Below are 21,443 nucleotides of genomic sequence, written 5' to 3' on the forward strand. Positions count from 1 at the left end.
AAACATACTCCAGGAGCTTGCTCGATCGCCTTGTTGAGAGGGGTCAGGGAAGAATTTTTACAGCTCACTTATCTGGCCCCCGGGTGATTACAGTTTTTTTGCTTCCCTCTGGAATATGTAGAGGTGGGTCGTATGCCCACCTCCCTTGTTCTCTGTAAAGCGCATTGTGTTGCCTCTGGGTATGAAATGCGCTATACAAATAAAGCTTTGATTGATTGATTGATTGATTGATTGATAATAGTATGTGGCACAAAGCACCAGACTGGCCTCAGGTGCCCAGGTCAGCAGCGTAGGCCGTGAACGGAGCACGGTGAGTGAAGCAAAGAGAGATGGGGTCTGTAGTTTAATGGTCCTGTATTTTAATGGTTCAGAGAAAAAAGGGAGAGAGAGAGGGAGTGGAAAGATTAGCTAGAGCTTCGATAAGAGTAGCCTTGTAAAAAAATGTTTTTATCATTATTTAAATGGGAGATACAGCTTAGCAACTGCTGTGGTCACGCAACACATTGCGTAAATCATTTTGCACAAAGCTTTTTAAAGGATTCATATTTGTATAGTCATTTTTATTAAACTTCCTAGGTGAGCCCTAGTTTCCTGTCCGTTTGCTGGGTTTGTTTCATGTCATCTGCCTGACATGACTGCCGAGGGCACGGTCACAGTCATCTTCCGCTAAGCTAACGCTAATGGCCAGAGCTTGAAATGACCAGCCCAAATGTCAGTGAGTCCAGCGTCTTGAGGAGCACGGCCAGTCCCTCTCAAGCGTTCCCGACTCCGAGGGAAAGCAATTTCAAATCAGCAAATACCGACTCATCCGCTAAGCGAGGGCTGTGAGCGCAAATGTCAGTTAACTTGACCATTGTTTCCCAAGGCTAGTCTGCTGACTGATGGCCAAAGCTTTCACCAGGAGGAACATCAGAATGTGGAGTAGTTACTTTAGGTTACATTAAGCGGGTTACATTAAGTACAAAACAGGTTTACATGGCAATGATAAAGTCTGGTTTGCTCTACCAGGCATACTAGGCAGACAGGTTAATAACAGCTATGATTCAAAAGCAAGTAAACTGTTTTGTAAGCAGAAATTGAATCTCAATCAATTTTAACTTGATTCGTACAACTGTGTGTATAGCATTTTGTAAGCAATAATCTCCAATGTCCCGATCCCCGATATTGCACCCGCCTTGGTTCAATTCACACCTCACCAAATGCAATTTAAAAAAGTGTGGAAACGTTTTTTATAGCTACTATACCTTGGTATTTTCAACAAATTAAGTGCTAGTCAAATTTTTATTTTTTAAATGGGTAACATGGTCCGTTCAGAGGAATGTGTATTGATCCTGTGTTCTGTTTGACTGCAGCATGGAGGAGACGGTGCGAACGCTGCTACAGAACCAGGACTCACTGGAAAGACCCGATGTGGACCCGTTGGACCTTATGAAGGCCTACAAGGTACGGTACCGCACATAATCTGTTCCCCACTGAGACCGTTCTACCAGGCAGCTTCTTAGACACACAGTACAGTAGACCAAGGTCCATTCCTACAGTGCATAAGAAGCATTTTGAAGATTGGAGGTTTGCAATTGGAAATTTCTAACTGAACAGGGTCTTAAATCTAGGACTATGTAGGAAAACTCTAGTCTACACTAACGACATGTTTGTTTAATTATGCCAAGTAACTGTAGTTCGATTTCTTTCAGGGCCAACATAGAAAGAAAATCAAAGATATATTCCTGCCATACTTGCACGTTACAATCACATGCACAAATTCTATTGGCCGGAGAAGCACAACCATTTCCGGTATCAAAATTGACCACAAACAACACAACAATACACATTTTGGCTACTGTGTATCTACTGTGTATCTACTGTATGGTCTGGAAGTGGCTAATGTGTTTCCACTATATCTTCTGTATGGTCTGACTGTTTCTCAAGAATGGGGACCCCAGAATAGAATAGAATAGAATAGAACAGAGTATAATAGAATAGAACATTTATTTGCCAGGTACAGATACATGTGAATTCTTGTCATCACTTGTCCTTATAGGAGCTTATCAGCACTAATCACTTCCTCATTCTAGTCCTCGCTAAGCAGCTAGACATTTAAAACTGGCAATTTACTATCTGTAGTCTATCAGTATCATCCTCATCTATATATTCCATCCGATCATGGATGACTGTGTCTGTTTCTGTGATATAGGCAGTGCAATTAAACAACATTCGAGTATTCAGTTGTCGTCCATTGTATAGGCAAGAGTCAGTTGTTATTGTCTATCATATAGGGAAGGTGTTTAATTGTTGAGTGTTATCAGGTGTTGGTTCAAGTGAATGAATCTACAGTAGTGCAGAACCGATGAGACTCACTGAGAACCATCTTCCTTCACCGAGACAAACCAACAAGAAATGTAATGAGTGAGGGAAATACCCAACGAGCTGTGCTCAACCTAGCTAGCCAACGAGCCAAGTGTACAGTAGGCTACTGCATGTTTGACATGCTCTTATGGAGGATTACAGAGTGAGTGGCTGGATTCTTTTGTTGTTCTTATGTTATGCTCTATATCGAATGGCTACTGTAGGTCATTATAAGGAAATGATGCCATCCTAGAGCCCTTAATACTTTACGCTGGAGGGCTGCTGGGTTTTGAGAAGTTGTGAAGTGGTGCACATTAATCGATTTGTGACATTTTGCACAGTAGTCTTTACACCCCCCACTAACTCACTCACTTAGTCACACACACACACACACACACACACACACACACACACACACACACAGGGACGTGCACTGGATGTTAGAGGGGCAGGGGCGAAACTTTAAAAAAGGGCACTTAGATTGTGCGGTTTTTACCTTAATTAGCAAAATATGTAATGTAAATTAATAAACAAAGTGGGCTACCACTAGCCATAAATAGTTAGCAAACTACCTAGCTGCATATCCTACTGTATGTTGCTGTGAGGGATATTAGCCTACATTACAGTCATTTAGCAGAGCTTTTATCCAACGTGACTTTAATGTAGGTCAGTACTACTGTACTACTTGCCAGAACTCACAAGTTAGAATTAAAATTGCACTGTCTGTTACTGTTTAAGTCCATTAGCCTGTATGCCCACTCATTATAGAACATTAGCTGATGGTAACAAGTCGGCCTACTGATATTAGACAGGCTGTTCATTTGGGATAACTGTACCTGCTGTGCTTGTGCTGAGTCGTCACAGTAGAGGGTGGGTGGGGGGGTTGTAGGTTGCCACTGTGATTAAGATGCATTAGGCTACCCTACAGCAATCCAGTAGAATGGTGAATGGTTAGGTTTGATCAAAATTGCACTGTTACGGCTTAATGATGATATTAGAGAACATTTAGTCTATTTTGAGAGAGCTGTCTCGGGGGGTGCTTGTGACTAAGTGAACAAATGACTAAGTGAAAAATCTCACTCCAAACTAATTCCAGGACTTTCAAGGGCCCCCTCCCTACTGGGGCCCTGGGTAGTCAGTTCCACCCCCCCCCCCCCCCACCCCCTGTGACACCCATGTCTATGAGTGCACGTGCCTGCACACACACACGCACACACACACACACACACACACACACACACACACCATATTTTATCAGTCTTTATCCTCAACACAGCAATTAATTGACGTTGGCCAGTGTGGGTAAACATGCTCTCAGTACAATGGCTACTGAACCAAATAACTAAATGCAAATGAGCCTTGTGATTCATGATCTCCTTTTAATTAGTGGGGATATTGTGCAAAGTTCATGCGACTTCATGTGTGTGCTTTAGAGTCAGAGGCATTTGCTGACTGTAAATGCTGGAAGTCTGGAATGTACTGTAATGAATCACATGTCATGAGAATGGAGGTGATTATTACCTAAACCTGTTTGTCACTACAGGAGTAAGGCAAGCACCTCTTAGTGCTGTCTGGAAAATGAAAAACAAATGTCAACCATAACCTCAGAAAATGTACATTTGCTTTTCTTGTTAGTTGGGTGACTTGAATGACTTTTTTTCTCAAAAGTCTACACACAATATCATGTGTGTAGACATGACATATATAATGAAAAGTGAAAATATATATATTTTTTTTTATTTTATTTTTTTTTAGAAATTTGTGTAGATGTTGTTTTTTTGTGTGTGATGCTGCCACCACCATGCTTCACCGTAGGGGTGGTATTAGTTAGCGGTGCCAGGTTTCCTCCAGACGTGACGCTTGGTATTCAGGCCAAAGAGTTCAATCTTGGTTTCAGCAGACCAGAGGAACATAGGAACTCTTTTCTGTTACGCTCTGTCAGGGTAACCATTGGGTTCTTGATCACATCCCTGACCAAGGCCCTTCTCCCCTGACCACTCAGTTTGGCCAGGCGGCCAGCTCTAGGAAGAGTCCTGGTGGTTCCAAACCTGTTCCATTTATGAATGATGGAGACCACTGTGCTCGTTGGGACCTTCAATGCTGCAGAATTTTTTGGTACACTTCCCCAGATCTGTACCTTGATACAATCCTGTCTTGGAGGTCTACAGACAATTCTTTTTGACTTCATGACTTGGTTTCTGCTCTGACATGCACATTCAACTGTGGGACCTTATATACAGTAGACAGGTGTGTGCCTTTCCAATCAATTGAATTTACCACAGGTGGACTCCAATCAAGTTCTAGAAACATCTGAAGGATGATCAGTGGAAACAGGATTCACCTGAGTTAAATTTTCAGTGTCATAGCAAAGGGAGTGAATACTTAGTACAGTACATGTGATTTTTTTATTTATTTAAAAAAAATAAAAAATACATTTGCAAACTTTTTAAAAACACTTTAGACTTTTCACATGGGGTATTGTGGGTAGATTTTTTAGGGAAAAAAATAATTTAATCCATTTGGGAAAAAGGCTGTAACAATGTGGAATAACTGAAGGTTATTAAGGTTAGGTTATTCCATATAATGTGGATGCACTGTAGGAGAGCCCAGAACCTTGGCCCATTCTCTGGCTGAGATGTTTTGATGATTGATTTGACATATGTGGACCTTTTATAAAATATTTAGCCCCCAAGTACTCCCAAAAATGCCGATTTCTGGCATATTTTGCCAGAGGGCCAAATCCAAAATACTTCCTGGTGCCATCTTGAGAAATTAACTTTTGAACCAGAGCACCTAGAATTGTGTATGGCCATTGGCCCCAAATGCCGGGATTTTTTGAAGGGACCTAGGGGAAAAATAATTTATAAAACGTCCATAGAAGTCTAATCAATCATAAAAACATCTTAGTCAGAGACCCTACTACTCAAAGCATGAGATGAACTGCTCTGCCCTTAAGCGCAAAGCGCAGCAGAGGGTAGTGTGCATCCAGCGCATCAGTGGATGTGAGCTCCGCTCCATCAGAGGAGCTGCAGTACTCAACGGTCAGAGTTCCATCAAAGCCCCAGGATCATCAGAGACCCCAGCCACCCCAATCACGGCCCGGTTCAGCTGCTGCCGTCTAGCGAGCGCTACCACAGCCTCGGGGTCCAGGCCTGCGGGCTCAGAGACAGCTCTGTCCATCAGGAAACCAGGCGTGAACAATACACACTAACGGCCTGTTGCCTGTCTGCCTGTGACACACACACACACACACACACACACACACACACACACACAACCACACACACACACACACACACACACACACACACACACACACACACACACACACACACACACACACAGGCACACTCAGACTGTACACACAAATACACCAACATGGAAATACTTTCATGCATCAGACACTTTACACACACCACATTTAGCTGTCGTATTGTTTTTATTACTTATTGCACTGTTTAAATTATTAATCTTGTATTATTATTCTGTTACTGCAAGGCTGAGGAGCCAAAACATAAGGATTTGACTCCTTTATACTACTAAAATGGATGTAACAAATACATTAATATTGTATGAATCTTGTATTTGTGTACAGCATGTCTCTAATAACATTTGCAAACATACTTCTGTTTATGTAACAGGGCATAGCTGTACATTAACACCCTGGCTAAAAGCTCAAAGCTTGAGAATTATTTTACTACAGAATGTGCCAAAGATGATTCAAAAAGATCAATAGATGCACTTTAATGAATCAATCAGTATTCAGTATACACTCTGGCAGCACAGTGTGCAGCTCTAACCCTCTCATCATATCCACCGCAGGACAAACTCCTGGAGGAGATGTGGAAGCAGCAGGACAGTCTGGAGGGGCCAGCGCTCCCGACGGAAGGGCCCGCGCCCCCAGGGGCCTCCCCAGGGGCCAGCACAGGGCCGGAGGACGACTCGGACGAGACCACGCCCCTGCTGGAGCGACTCAAGACCCTGGAGGTAGATCCTAATCAGCTTTACAACCTCATTACAACCTGAGCCTCTAATGAGGTGGGAGACATCAAATGTCAATTGCTTATTCCGTCGGCTTCCCAAGCTTTGTGATTCCACAGCCCATCTTAAGAGTGCACGTTTTGGAGCGAGTGCACGTTTTGGAGCGAGTAGTTCATAGAGCTAGACTGAGGATGGAGTGCTTAAGGCTCACATGTGCTGAGGTGGATGAGATCATCCTCAACTTTGGAAATGACTTATTCAAATCCAGTAGGTAGTTAACATTTAGAGCAAATGTTAGCTAATCTCTGCAGAATGCTAATAGGAGTTACCATCTGTCAGGAGATTTGGTATTATTAATCTGTTTTAATGTATACCTTAATAAACCTGAGAACCACAGTAATGATGCACATAGGGAGCCTACATCTGTTTTAAAATGTAAGCTTTAAATTCATGATTTTATTATTGTGCACTAACTACCTGGCCAAGAGATCAAAACACAGTAATACAACAGTAATACTGTAGATGGGTTATTAAACCCTAGTTTAAGAAATATTTTACTGCAGAACTTGCCAAAGATTATTCAAAAACAACAATGGTATTTGTACTAGAAAACCGGTTCCTGTATTATTTGGCATAACTGGAGTGAGGTATTAAAGGGGTAGTGCGCTATTTTGGACATTTAGCCCAATTTCACTGATCGTTCCAGTATTGAGCTAGCTGCTGTTTTTATGCAGGCTCTCACTGGACTACAATGGAAGTCAATGGGGCATATGTAAATGCATTGCAAAAACTATGATAAAGTGGTTTTCTGAGATGGGAAGCACACGGTGTAATCTTACCAGTCTCAATATGCTCTCCTGTGAAATGTATCGCAATCAGAATATTTTTACATGTTTGGCATGGCTTGGACATAAGCATTCCTCTGGCACTTGTTTTCACTGCTCTCACAGAGGACTATGGGCAAGTCATGCCAAACTCCTCACCCAGGCTCGGGGTGGTAAAAGGATAGCCCCTCGGCCCCGAGCCTGGGGAGAGAGAAGACGCAACAACATACCCACACAAAGAAGAAGAAGAAGAACCTCCTCAACCGAAAAGTCATGTATTTCTTATTTGCTGGGGAGTTGGGGAGGAGACAGATGCAGTCCCAGGGTTAGTCGCTGGGCTCATTTCCTGTAAAACAAAGCATCTTGGGATGTGAGGACTGGGAAACAACGGGGGGCCGTCATATCTTCGGCAGAGTGCTGCTTGTAAAACAATACGTCTCATTGATGAAGGCGAAGTAATATCACATCATATTTAGCCACATTTTATGAGGCCCTTTTGCTTAAAGTTCAGCTTCATAACTTGGACTTCCCTGACCTTTAAACTTGATAGTCTTAAAGGCCCTCTGCCCTCCGGTGACACTCAGCCTTTTAAAGTGTCCCATTAATTTCCTCCTCAGAATCACTCTCAGTGTGTACGACCAGTTTTGAGAAATGAATTTAGCTCTGAAATGATCCGATTTATAGGAGAACTCCATAACCGGTTATAGGCTATAGGACCAAAGTATATCCCAGCGCATTTTGACTCAAGCAAATTACTTTTGACTATAGTTTTATTAAGATTCTTTGATCATTAATTAGCACCATCATTTTGTCATATACCTGTATTTCAATTGGCAAATACAGTACAGTACATACATTTCAAACTACAGTGAGCAAACAGGGGTGCTAATGATCTCTATGAGCCAGGATCAAGATTCAATCTGACACACCTACTATAAGTCATACAAGTAAAACAGTATCTGCCAGCTACTTGTGATTCAGATTAATCTACTATTTATCTGATACTAGCTCACAAAGAAGTGAAAACTTCAAATCAAATTAAATATAAATGATTGTAATGACAGGCCTTGATAACCAACAGTTTTGTCAGAACCTGTTCTGAGTATTTCTCCTCCTCCTCTCCAAATGTCTCAGTACTTTTCAGTTGCACCTCGACCCACATTGGCTTGATGTGCGTTCCAGTCCACCTACATCCAGATGAAATAGTCGATCATCTTAACAGTATGCCTCGTTCAGCAAACCTCCCTTTCTCTCCCGCGCACACGGCCACTCTCCCAACTCCCTGAAGTTGTTGTCTGCAATAATTATTCATTGCAGTCCCGAGTCGTCTGGCTAGCATTAGCAGGTGATTAGCCTTGATAGATTTACTGAATGAATTATTTCAGACAAGTCACCTCAGTGTTCCAGGAACGAATCTCTACTGACTCGAAAAGTCTATTGTTAATTGAATTGTAGCATGGAAATTGAAGACCTTGCTACAGCACACCCCGGAGAGTCAAGGAGTAGTGTCTCTTCAGGACTGCGTTTGGACACCTTGGATTTACAACCCTTTGGCAGTGGAACCCTCAGTGAAGCTCTGGGTGACTTCAGAGAGAGGGAGAGTAGAGTTAAATCTTTCAAGCCAGTTGGGATGGGTGTAAGGAAGCAATGTACCTCTGGCAGATTGATGGTTCTTAGAGGGTATGGGTAGATGCTGTACTGTATGATATTAATGATGATTATTTTACATTTGTAATATTTTTTAATTTATTATTTCACTACAGGACCTGAGGAGGGGGGGGGGTCTTTTGTAACAAGCTACCGTATATTTCCCTCTATCACTGAGATTGTAATTTTCTATCAGTGTTTAATTCATATTCAAAGGTATCTTTTCACCCTGAATTCTCATCTGATCTTGGAAGCGATGTGGTGTGCAATATACTGAACTTTCACACAGATAATCTACTGGAAGCTGTTGGTGCTCATTTGCCCAGAAGTTCAAGTTTCGGCCGTGTGTCGAATGTTGGAGTTCTGTTAGTTCCCCCCCAAAAAGGGTTAATGGGATGAAAGCTTTGCTCTAATCCATTAAGGTAAAATTGGAATCTCATGGTGGTGTTTATGTTCAGGACGGTTTCCAGACGTAGACCACGGTCGCCTCCTGCCTCCAGACCAGAGAGAGTTTTCCTCTCAGGTGAACGCAGGTGGTCGATGTGCTCTGTCCGCAGATTCATATCTTGAATGGATTAGAATAGACAGATGATAATGTTGTGTGGTGATTCTAGATTGTGTAGCTGGAGATGTTCTGTTGTTGCAGGCGGAGAACTCTGCTCTCTCCATGGAGAACAACAACCAGCGCAAGCAGTACGAGCGCTGTCTGGATGAGGTGAGCAGCCATTTTCCTTTTTTCTTTCTTTTCTTCTTATTTTTAACCTTTATTTAACCAGATAAAAACAACTGAGAATCAATGCTCATGTTCAATGATGACCTGGCCAAGAGGTCCTGGCAAGAATAAAAACATACAGACATACAGAAATACACAAGATCAACACAGGACAATACAGGAGAACGGCAAAGACAATAATGTGTGTGTGCATGTGAATGTGCGCGCGCGTGTGTGTGTGTGTGTGTGTCTGTTGGGGGGGGCAGTCAACAGGAACAACAGTGAAACAGTGACAGTCAACTATGATCTGTTGAAGTTTATGTTTGAAGGTAGTTAGTCAACCGAGTGCTGTGAGTTTGAGTTTGTTTTGGAAAGTGTTCCAGTGAGCGAGTGGCAAACAAAACCAGTGGGCTTCTGGGACGGTGAGCCTGATGAAATCACCAGACATTCAGAGGTAACCTTTGTGAGTGAAATGCAGGAGAGATGACAGGTGACTTTCCCAGAACTGTCTTATACATTAATTGAAGCCAGTGAAGAAGCCGTCTGGTGTGGGGAAGGGCCAGTCCATCAGTTTATAACCCTAACCCAGGTTATAACCCTAACCCTAACCCAGTTTATAACCCTAACCCAGTTTATAACTCTAACCCTAACCCAGTTTATAAACCCAACCCTAACCCAGTAGTGAAGGGAGGGTCAGTCCACCAGTCTATAGAAGTCACAGTGGTGGGTAGTGAAGAGAGGGCCAGTCTATAGAGGTCACAGTGGTGGGTAGTGAAGAGAGGGCCAGTCTATAGAGGTCACAGTGGTGGGTAGTGAAGAGAGGGCCAGTCTATAGAGGTCACAGTGGTGGGTAGTGAAGAGAGGGCCAGTCTATAGAGGTCACAGTGGTGGGTAGTGAAGAGAGGGCCAGTCTATAGAGGTCACAGTGGTGGGTAGTGAAGAGAGGGCCAGTCTATAGAGGTCACAGTGGTGGGTAGTGAAGACAGGGCCAGTCTATAGAGGTCACAGTGTTGGGTAGTGAAGACAGGGCCAGTCTATAGAGGTCACAGTGGTGGGTAGTGAAGACAGGGCCAGTCTATAGAGGTCACAGTGGTGGGTAGTGAAGAGAGGGCCAGTCTATAGAGGTCACAGTGGTGGGTAGTGAAGACAGGGCCAGTCTATAAAGGTCACAGTGGTGGGTAGTGAAGACAGGGCCAGTCTATAAAGGTCACAGTGGTGGGTAGTGAAGAGAGGGCCAGTCTATAGAGGTCACAGTGGTGGGTAGTGAAGACAGGGCCAGTCTATAGAGGTCACAGTGGTCGGAAGTGAAGACAGGGCCAGTCTATAGAGGTCACAGTGGTGGGAAGTGAAGACAGGGCCAGTCTATAGAGGTCACAGTGGTGGGGAATGAAGGGAGGACCAGTCTATAGAGGTCACAGTGGTGGGGAATGAAGGGAGGGCCAGTCTATAGAGGTCACAGTATGGGTAATGAAGAGAGGGCCAGTCTATAGAGGTCACAGTGGTGGGTAGTGAAGACAGGGCCAGTCTATAGAGGTTACAGTGGTGGGGAATGAAGGGAGGACCAGTGGCAAAGCGAATGACTGAGTGGTAGAGAGTGTCAGGTTTCCTAAGAGCACATTCTGACGCCATTTTATAGATTGTGTCACAGTCACCGTAGTCCAGCATAGGAAGTATGGTCATTTCTCCCTCTCACACGTGCGCGCGCGCACACACACGCACACTAGTCAAACTTTTCCATTTATCCACTGTGTGATTGCATCACATATCAATCCCAGCCCTCATTGTCATGAGGAAATGAAAGCCTGTCGCCATATTGATCATGGTAAACGCTCTGTCAGCGCTCAGATAGCAGCCAGCTGCTGCTCTAGACACCGGCGTGAATCACAGGTGGTTGAGCTCACAAGCAGCGCACATCTTACTGTTTACCGGGGCGGCTGTGGCTCAGTGGTAGAGCAGGTTGTCCAGTGATCGTAGGGTCGGCGGTTCGAATCCCGCCTCCTCCTTTCCATATGTCAAAGTGTCCTTGGGCAAGACACTGAACCCCAAATTGCTCCCAATGAGCAGGCTGGCACCTTGCATGGCAGCTGCCGCCAATGGTGTGTGAATGGGTGAATGAGAGGCCATTGTAAAGCGCTTTGGATAAAAGCGCTATATATAAGTGCCGTCCATTTACCATTATTTACTCTCTCAAGTCCGCAGGATTTCTCTCTGCTTCGAGGTTGCTTCCCAGATCACACCTGACCAGGTGTGTCACCTCGTTAGTTGAGATGTTCAGTATCTCACCTGTGCTTGCCCAGCTTGAACCTAAGACCTGCTCGCCCAGAGCATCAGATGGGGAGAGCTGCACCTCACATGAGCTGAGAAGCAAGTTGTTCTCCACGTTCTTTTAGTTTGTCCGACTGGCAGATCTAGGGGGCGTCTCCACCGCTTGGCGGGTAAAAAGTGGGCACCCCCATGGACGCCTTTAAGAACCCATTATAGGGTGTTTTCACACTTGGACCATTTCAGCCGTTATGGAAGCAGTTCGTATTTTCGTTTGTCAGTGACACCTACTTCCTTTCTGACATTTTTTGTTGTGTTTTTGAAGAGACAAAGAGAGACGGCAAATTTCTCTTCCTGTGCAGGCAAACTGTAACTGCCCTCTTCACCTCCCCTCCTCTTCTCTCTCCCTACAGGCTGATTGCCCCCCATCCTTTTCTCCTCCTCTCTGCGAGCCCACTTCCCACTTTTAAGGATGCTTTCTTAATGACACTTGTTACCATGGAGATGGCTACCGACTATAATTTGAAATATTCTGGCAGAATGCAGCCAAATTGAAAGTAATTCTCCGGGTTGCGAGACAGATGTTGCGCGTAGGCCTTGCATACGACTCACAATTCAGACACTCGGTCACTCAGTCATGGATGTTTAGTGATGAGTTAGGCCGTGTTTACACAAGTATGTTAACACCGGGCGAGCTCGTCGTAGCCTACAAGAGCGCAAATTACACAGCCGAATAATGACATGACATCTGTCAATTGAATGCATTTCGTTTTGTGTCTGTATCAGCTTGTAGGTGAATACAAAATTCAGATGACGACAGTTGGTATGAGTCAACAACCGGGGGTTTGCAAACAGACCCAACATTTGTTTTATTATGGTATAATAAAATAAGGTATTAGTGCTCCTGTATGTCCTAGCCCACACCTTTAATGGACAAACACCACGCGTAATGGTGACAGCCTATGTTTTGGCTGAGATGGGAGTTATACTAATTACCCTGGCTCAGCGTATTATTGGCTGAGATAGGAGAGTTATACTAATTACCCTGGCTCAGCGTATGATTGGCTGAGAAAGGAGAGTTATACTAATTACCCTGCCTCAGTGTATGATTGGCTGAGATAGGAGGGTTATACTAATTACCCACAGCTCAACGTATGATTGGCTGAGATAAGAGTTATACTAATTACCCTCAGCTCAGCGTATGATTGGCTGAGATAGGAGTTATACTAATTACCCTCAGCTCAGCGTATGATTGGCTGAGATAGGAGTTATACTAATTACCCTCAGCTCAGCGTATGATTGGCTGAGATAGGAGTTATACTAATTACCCTCAGCTCAGCATATGATTGGCTGAGATAGGAGTTATACTAATTACCCTGCCTCAGCGCATGACTGGCTGCACCGTGGGCATCAGTCCGGGATCTTCGCTTGTTCTTTGGCTCCCTGTCAGGACATGAATAATTTCCGGCAAGGCTTCAAACCTTTGTGAGAGAAAGATGAAAGGGGTTTTGAAGTTTTGACGAGTTGTTGAGATTGTCAGACGGTCACTCAGAATCTGAGTCCAAGGCTACATCCCAATTGTGTTAAGTGCTCCTCTCTACTCGACTTCTCTCCTTCATCTATAACAAGCTGACAGCGCTGGACAGGTAAAATCAATATTCTAATCACGTTGAGGAACAGGAGACAAGGTGGAAGTCACTATTTCTGCTTATCTGCACCATGATGTGTTCATGCTCATTACAGTACATTACATTACACTCATTTAGCTGACGCTTTTATCCAAAGTGACTTACAATAATTGCATTTAACCTAAGTCAGTGTACTACTACTCACCAGAGGCCTCATTTATAAAACTGTGCATAGAATCCACAATAAGCTTTCATATTAATGCGCACCAAAAAAATCTTTAACAGTGCATATCATGTCCCATGTTGACTTACGCCAGTGCAACGCTAGTTTCCCATTTTAAATCACAATCAACCCTAAACTTGGAGCACGCGAGCGCTCGTCTTGGTCACACCCTAATTAACGCCCATGATGCCTATAAACCCTCAATGAACCGCCCCATTCATCCATTCATAAATCGTGACTGCATGACGACAGTGACGGTGGTTTCAGTGTGAAATAGAAGACTGGCGCGGTGGTGAATCACAAGGCACAAGGCACAATCCCGCTTCATTACTGTGATAACAATATTAGTCAAAAACTGTATTAGTTTAAAGCAGCAGCTTTCTGGACAAGTTCCAGGGGTTTAATGGCTGACGCCGGGGCCCCAGCAAGGAGGGAGTTGCAGTAGTCCAGGTGGGAGATGACCAGGGCCTGGTTGAGCACCTGCGCCGTTTCGTCAGTGAGGAAAGGGCATATCCCTCTGATGTTGTAGAGCAGGAATCCGCAAGAGCATGGAACGGATTTGATATGGTAAATGGACTGTAGTTATATAGCGCTTTTATCCAAAGCGCTTTACAATGGCCTCTCATTCACCCATTCACACACACATTCACACACCAATGGCAGCAGCTGCCATGCAAGGTGCTAGCCTGCTCATTGGGAGAAATTTGGGGTTCAGTGTCTTGCCCAAGGACACTTCAACATGTCGTCAGGAGGAGCCGGGATTCGAACCGCCGACCGTAGATCATTGGACGACCCGCTCTACCAGCTGAGCTACAGCCGTTCCAGACTCCCAGACTTCCTCCTGTCAGAGTCCCTGCACTCATTTCGCCTCCATCTTCTGATGGTAGTGAGTCAAGGAACAATAGCATGAGGTTATGGTATATTATTGATAACCAATGGGTGTGTTTTGGTCATAGGTACGTTCTTATATTCATATGCAACTGACCGCATACAGTGTGTTATACATCATACTGTACCAATCATCATGAGAGACAGGATATTGTAATATAATACAATAGCAGACGTGACAAGTGTTTTTAGCCAGTGTTAATCACTTAACCTCCCTCCCTCCCTCTCTCTCTCTCTCCCTCCCTCTCTTCCTCCCTACTTCCAAGGTGGCTAATCAGGTGGTCCAGGCTCTCCTCACTCAGAAGGTTAGTGTTGTTTGATTGGAGCATCATTAATGGAGTCAGTCATGTCTGTCAGAGGCTGTATGAATACTGTAGCTGTGCTTTTATCAACACTGTGTGGAGAAGAGCTGAGCATTAACAACAAGCGTCATGCCTTTGGGAAGAGATGGCAAGACCAGCCTTCTGTCATGAATATTGAAATGTTGACCATGTGTTTGACGATTAACAGTGTCAGAAAACCATCTGCGCAAAATGTATTATAGATGTTTTCATGACATCAATGCATTTAAGAAAAGCTGTTCAATTGAGCTCTTGTCCACCACGAACGCTCACAAGTCCAACTATGCTCTGGCAAGGATGGAAGAAGCCACTCAAAATGGACTCAAAATAATTTAACCTGAAGTAATATTAAAACCTAACTTCCTACACGTTCTGCTGTTCTGTGGGGGTGGTTCTCCAGGACCTGAAAGAGGAGTGTGTGAAGCTCCGGACGCGCGTCTTTGACCTGGAGCAGCAGAACCGCATACTCAGCGTTCTCTTCACTCAGCGGATCAGAACCTCCTCCAGCCCCGCCTCCCAGGTACGTCGGCTGAGAACGGAAACCACAGACATTACATTACATTACATTACAGTCATTTAGCAGACTCTTTTATCCAAAGCGACTAACAATAATTGCATTTAACGTAGGAAAAGCCAATGTAGGCCTACTACTTGCCAGAACAAAGAAGTGCATCTTCTTTCTAAAACAAGTGACTAAGAGCATAATCTAGTGCTGAAGGCAAAGTGCAAGAATAGCAATCTAAAATACAAAGTGCTTAGGAGGGAGGATTGTTGTAGTACTTGAATGAGATGAGAGAGTGAGACATGTGACCAGTATTACACAGGTGTTTCTATTTCACAGTAAGAGAGCTTGTATTTGGGCTCACTGGGTTTTATTAATAGGTTTAAAGAGAACAGGTAATGAAGCGAATTATAATAATTACAGAATAATGATATAATAGAATAAACTGTCTGAATGATTCATCGCAGAATTATTAGGGGCGGTTATCTCATTATGTCCTGTCAGAAGTGCAAAATACTGTGAATAATCTCACCCAAGCAGGATATGGCTACTCTTAAGACAATTTAACCTTATTGTTTTTATTATACTAGTGAATAATATTCATAGTGACTGCATAATTATACAGAATTTAAAATCTATATGAACCCAATGCATAGTTTTTGTATCACCTCCATCCTGTTTCAGTGCCAGCCATAGTGGTCATACCCAGTCCTATCTTCCAGTTGAAAGTCTGAGCCTATCAAAGTACTGTAGATTGTCCTCTCATAACAGAAACGGTCCCAATTACATCTTTTCTGTTTCTGGAATGGATCCTCTTTGGTTGTTTTTTGTACAGTGTTTTGAAGTGCACCCTAGGGCGCATAGTGTATCAAAGTATATCAGTGTGTGGCGAGGAAAGCTTTTATCTTTGTTGATATGCAGGTTCACTCTCTTTGTTGTGTTGTCAAAGATATTTGATGTTACAGTTGGATGAGCCAGACCCCCAACATGACAAAAATGTCTTGTAGTTCATTTATAGGAACATTGGTTATATACTGTAGAATTGAATGTGATCATTAATTACAGAAGTACCTGTACCACACCTGTACCCGTCTTTCCTCTTTCTTTTTAACCTCATTGCAAACACTCATGGTTTGAACATGGCAGGGGAAATGTTCAGTATGAATCTTTTGCCAGGTCATTACATCTGTAGTGATCTTACCAAGTGCAGTCAGTGAGGTCCCCCATCCCTGACCTTTTCTGTAAAGGTCAAACTCACACACACGCTGAGGGAAGATCTGTTTTATTGCTGCGAGACATCAGCAGCTGCTGGGAGTTGTAGTTTAATGCAGCGCTGACAGAGTAATGCTACTGACAGAGTAATGCTACTGACAGAGTAATGCTACTGACAGAATAACACTTCTGACAATAATGCTACTGACAGAGTAATGCTACTGACAGAATAATACTACTGACAGAGTAATGCTACTGACAGAATAATACTACTGACAGTAATGCTACTGACAGAGTAATGCTACTGACAGAATAATACTACTGACAGTAATGCTACTGACAGAGTCATGCTACTGACAGAGTAATACTACTGACAGAATAATACTACTGACAGAGTAATGCTACTGACAGAATAATACTACTGACAGAGTAATGCTACTGATAGAGTAATGCTACTGACAGAGTAATACTACTGACAGAATAATACTACTGACAGAGTAATGCTACTGACAGAATAATACTACTGACAGAGTAATGCTACTGATAGAGTAATGCTACTGACAGTAATGCTACTGACAGAATAATAATACTACTGACAGAATAATACTACTGACAGAGTAATGCTACTGACAGTAATGCTACTGACAGAGTAAACTGTCGCTTTCCTTAGATTACAGTCGTATTAGAAACTCACAAAGACATGCGTGTCTTGGATTAGTGGCAGAATAACAGATGTATTTTCCCGTGGAAAGAAGGAAAGACCCACAGGAGACCCCCCCACAGAGACCCCCCATGGTCCTAGTGCGCCTTCAATCAAGACAGTTTTCCAGCATTTTGGATCATATCGCAATGTGATTGACTGAGGCCCTTGCTGTTGAGTGCTATAACAAACTAATGTTCAACATCGAACAGTCTTTGTTGGGGAATGACAATGAGAATTCGGTTAACAACCAATTCATATGATTGCGGTTGTTCAGAATAAGCCGTGCCTATTATCTGTCAAATGAAAAGAGAAGACTTCAACCTGAAGGGAGTTTTCAGGCTCCAAAGCAATTAAATCGATTCCCTTCTCGGCTCCATGAGTGACTGTGATAAGACAAAGTGATTCTTGAACAGTAGCATCGGAAATGAACTGGCAGGGGCTTACAATAGCATGTGTGAACCACTGGCACGGCACAGTCTGTTACCAGCTGAGTGAGTTATCCAACCTATTGAGTTTATTTGCCGCATGTACAATACATCATCGAGGTACAGTAATTGCTTCATGTTCCAAGATTAAAGTAAGTGATCTTTAAAGATCTACACAATGGAGAAACAAGCTAAGTTGGTGTTTTCTAACCTCACAAATTTGTTACCGATGCTTCTATGTGGTGTGGTCAAACATAATCAACAATCCCAATTACCTTACCTTATGACTCTGCTCAGCCACGTTAATCCTTAGACCGATGTCACACAAATCAATTTCAATAAAAAATGCTGAGTGCAACAATGTTGCTCAAGAATCACCTTTTTCTGGCTGTAGCTCAGTTGGTAGAGAGTCAATGATCGAAGGGTCAGCGGTTCGAATCCCAGCTCCGACTGTCAACATGTCGAAGTGTCCTTGAGCAAGACACCTAACCCCAAATTGCTCCCAATGAGCAGGTTAGCACCTTGCATGGCAGCTACCGCCATTGGTGTATGAATGTGTGTGTGAATGGGTGAATGAGAGGCCATTGTAAAGCGCTTTGAGTGCCGCTAAGTTGGAAAAGCGCTATATAAGTGCAGTCCATTTACCTTTGTTTTCCATTTATGGAGAAAACAGCTCAGTTCTGAGTGCTCTGAGTCACCTGTCCCTTCTAGAAGATGGCTGACAAGTGTTGACAAGAGTCAGTCACTTTACAACGATGACGTCTGGTATTTTCTGATCCTCATGCTGTTTGGATGCACTACTGCTGCCAAATATAGAGATCAGACAGAAGGGGAACATGATGATATGGTAGATGAGTTGACATTAGTACAGTGTCATTAACTACCGGAAACATTAGACCCTTACAGAAGGTCATCTGTGCCTCGTCTTTCACGTTTCTCATGTATGTACTGTATGGGATGTTAGAATGTATGTATGTATGTATGTATGTATGTATGTATGTATGTATGTATATATGTATATATGTATGTATGTATGTATGTATGTATGTATGTATGTATGTATGTATGTATGTATGTATGTATGTATGTATGTATGTATATATATATGTATATATGTACAGTATGTACTGTATGTATGTGTGTGTGTGTGTGTGTGTGTGTGTGTGTGTGGATGTAGTGCTTATTTTTTTTGTTTGTCAAATGTGTGTACTATGTTATGTGTTGCATATGTGAGCTGTGTCGCAAGACCAATTTCAGCATTGCTGACAATAAAGTTCTCTGGTATCATTACAGAGTGACCGGCTCTCCCCAGGCTCTCCCCAGGCTCTCAATAGAAGGACAGACAGACGCTGTGAGCTTGAGTGTCCTAAGCAATTCGGAAAGTACCATAATATATTTTCTGTAAGACAGTACAGTATTTAGAGTTTAATGCTGACGCTTAAAATTTAAATAGGGTGTTACAGTGATGGCGGTGGCTGGTTTGATAGTCAGATAAGATAACAGCAATGAGCTTTGTTACACTGTTGGAAGTAACAAGCCGTCATCTGAAAAGCAGTGGTGCAATCAAAGATGGTGGATGGCAGACGTAAACAGAATGGGGAAGAGAGGCATTGTGTCATCATGTAATAATGTAATCATTATGTTACTTCCTCAAATAACCATCAGAGGTTGTCCCTGACAAACATTGATCTAATATACTGGTCACGTCTCAGCCACACACTACCAACACAACATAACCACCACACTCCGAACAAATAAGATCCAAGATGGATGCTACCAACACAACATAACCACCACACTCCGAACAAACAAGATCCAAGATGGATGCTACCAACACAACATAACCACTACACTCCGAACAAACAAGATCCAAGATGGATGCCGGTAGCACCCTTTTCCCTCTGGCAGCACTTCAGTCCCCAATCCCAGCAGCCCTGTCTGGGTGATGAGAGCAGCGTGGCGGCCTCAGACCCAATGAGAACCGTGCTTATCATGGCGAGGGTTCACGGCCCTGGAAAACGCAGTGGAGCCCCGGCCTCTATGAAGGCTCACAGGATCCCTCTGCCCTCAGCTACAGAGGCACTCTAAATCTGACATGGCAGCCATGTTATTATGATCCCCCATCACTGGCGCTGACGACGGAGGGACGGCAAAGTGGAGGGGGGGGGGGGGGGGGGGGGATTCTGAAGATGAGGGCAGTAGAGGGAAGATACAGCAGAGAAACACCGGACGTATTTCGAAACTGCAAGGCAACGTGAATTCAGTGATGTATGAATTATTTAAATGGATTTTTCTTTTTCAACTTAAGTGAAATGTCTCTTCTGAATATTGAGATTTAGCTCAAGAGTGGCACACGTTTTTCAGAGGTGGTTAGTGAGGCGAGGTGCGTCTCACTTCAAATAACTTCTGTAAACAGGTATAAATCAGCACGTTCCTTTCCGTTGACAGACATAAATGCCACTTTTATATGAAACGTCTTTTCAGGTGAGTTCTACTGTACCTCAATACTTTAGTGTGCAAGAGACCTCAAAGTAGCTTTAATACCAGTCTGTAAGTTGAGACACCCTTTTGTGCCTGCCGCACGGGATCTCCTGCAGAAATGCAGAGATCTTAACATCAGAGAGGCAGGATGGGCGGACCACACCTGGCGCGCGGAGTGGGAGGAGAACACCTCCAGACTCCGTGATTTCATCCTGGCTGCCGGTCCTTCCCCTCCCGGGATGGACTTACCCAGACCGGCGTGGGTGAGGCTTAATCGCCTCCGGACCGGCGTCGGACGCTTCCGCTCATCGATGCACAGATGGGAGTTGGTATCCTGTGCGGTGTGCGAGTGTGGCGCCAAGGAACAAACCGCAGACCACGTCATCCAGGACTGTCCGATATATCGGACACTCAACAGAATGCGTGGCGGTTGTAGATGACGGTTGTAGATGACGAAATGGTGACATGGCTCCTGGAGGTGAGCCCGGATATATAGCCCGGGTGACCCCTCACCCAGGCTCGGGTGGTAAAGGGATAGCTCCTCTGCCCCGGGGGGGAACGGACACAACATTGAAACCCACACGAAGACCAGAGACCCTCTGACAGACTTTTTTTTTTTTTTTTAATAAGTCAAAACTGGAGGCAGGGGACTTGGAATAAGACCCAGTAAGAACCTCATCCTGCAGCCGAGAGAGTGAGTACTGAACAGTACCAGCAGATAGTGAGTTGTAGCAGCAGCCTGTCTGAGGTGCTCATCCCCAGGTGAACACCATACTGCGCCGGCTTCATCAGGGCTGCTGCTCCCCCCTCTCTGATGGGAAAATGAAAAGTGAACAGCAGCGCGGCCCAATTACAGCCCCGGCCGCGAGGCACCATCCTGACAACACAGAGGAGAGAGTGAAAAGGGAGGCGGATGAGAACCGGGAAAAAGGTGATGGAGGTGATGGGATGGAGAGAGGGAGCAGGGAGGGAGGGAGCAGGGAGGGAGACAGAGGTGGCTAATGGTACGGGTAGTGAAGTGCATGGGAGCATCATCATTAGGTCGTCCTCAGACGAGCTTGACAGCGAAGTCTCCGATCCTCTCGGTGTAGGCTGTAGGCTATTATTTAACAAATACAGTCGGCCTAGTAGGCTAATCTACATGCTTACAACACGTCTGTGTTCCTGAAGTCCATTAACTGGGAACGAAAAATCACTCGATGCTCCTCTGCTTCAGGTTGCTGACGCGCTTCTGGCTACCAAGGAATGCAGCTCTCGCGCAGCAGACTCGT

General features: G+C 44.1%; 1 protein-coding gene across 1 annotated transcript in view; it reads left to right on the forward strand.

Moving 5' to 3' along the window:
* LOC311320290 (nck-associated protein 5-like) overlaps window positions 1–21,443 on the forward strand; it is a gene marked incomplete at its 3' end in the record, with an annotated part of 69,317 nt that overhangs the window by 8,058 nt on the left and 39,816 nt on the right. Inside the window, exons 2-6 of the mRNA XM_084452021.1 lie at window positions 1,353–1,443; window positions 6,166–6,330; window positions 9,442–9,510; window positions 14,775–14,813; window positions 15,250–15,369. Coding sequence (XP_084308147.1) covers window positions 1,353–1,443; window positions 6,166–6,330; window positions 9,442–9,510; window positions 14,775–14,813; window positions 15,250–15,369 — 484 coding nt within the window. The remainder of the gene's footprint in view (window positions 1–1,352; window positions 1,444–6,165; window positions 6,331–9,441; window positions 9,511–14,774; window positions 14,814–15,249; window positions 15,370–21,443) is intronic.

The sequence above is a fragment of the Borostomias antarcticus genome (assembly GCF_949987555.1).
Source record: "Borostomias antarcticus genome assembly, chromosome: 17".
NCBI lineage: Eukaryota > Metazoa > Chordata > Actinopteri > Stomiiformes > Stomiidae > Borostomias > Borostomias antarcticus.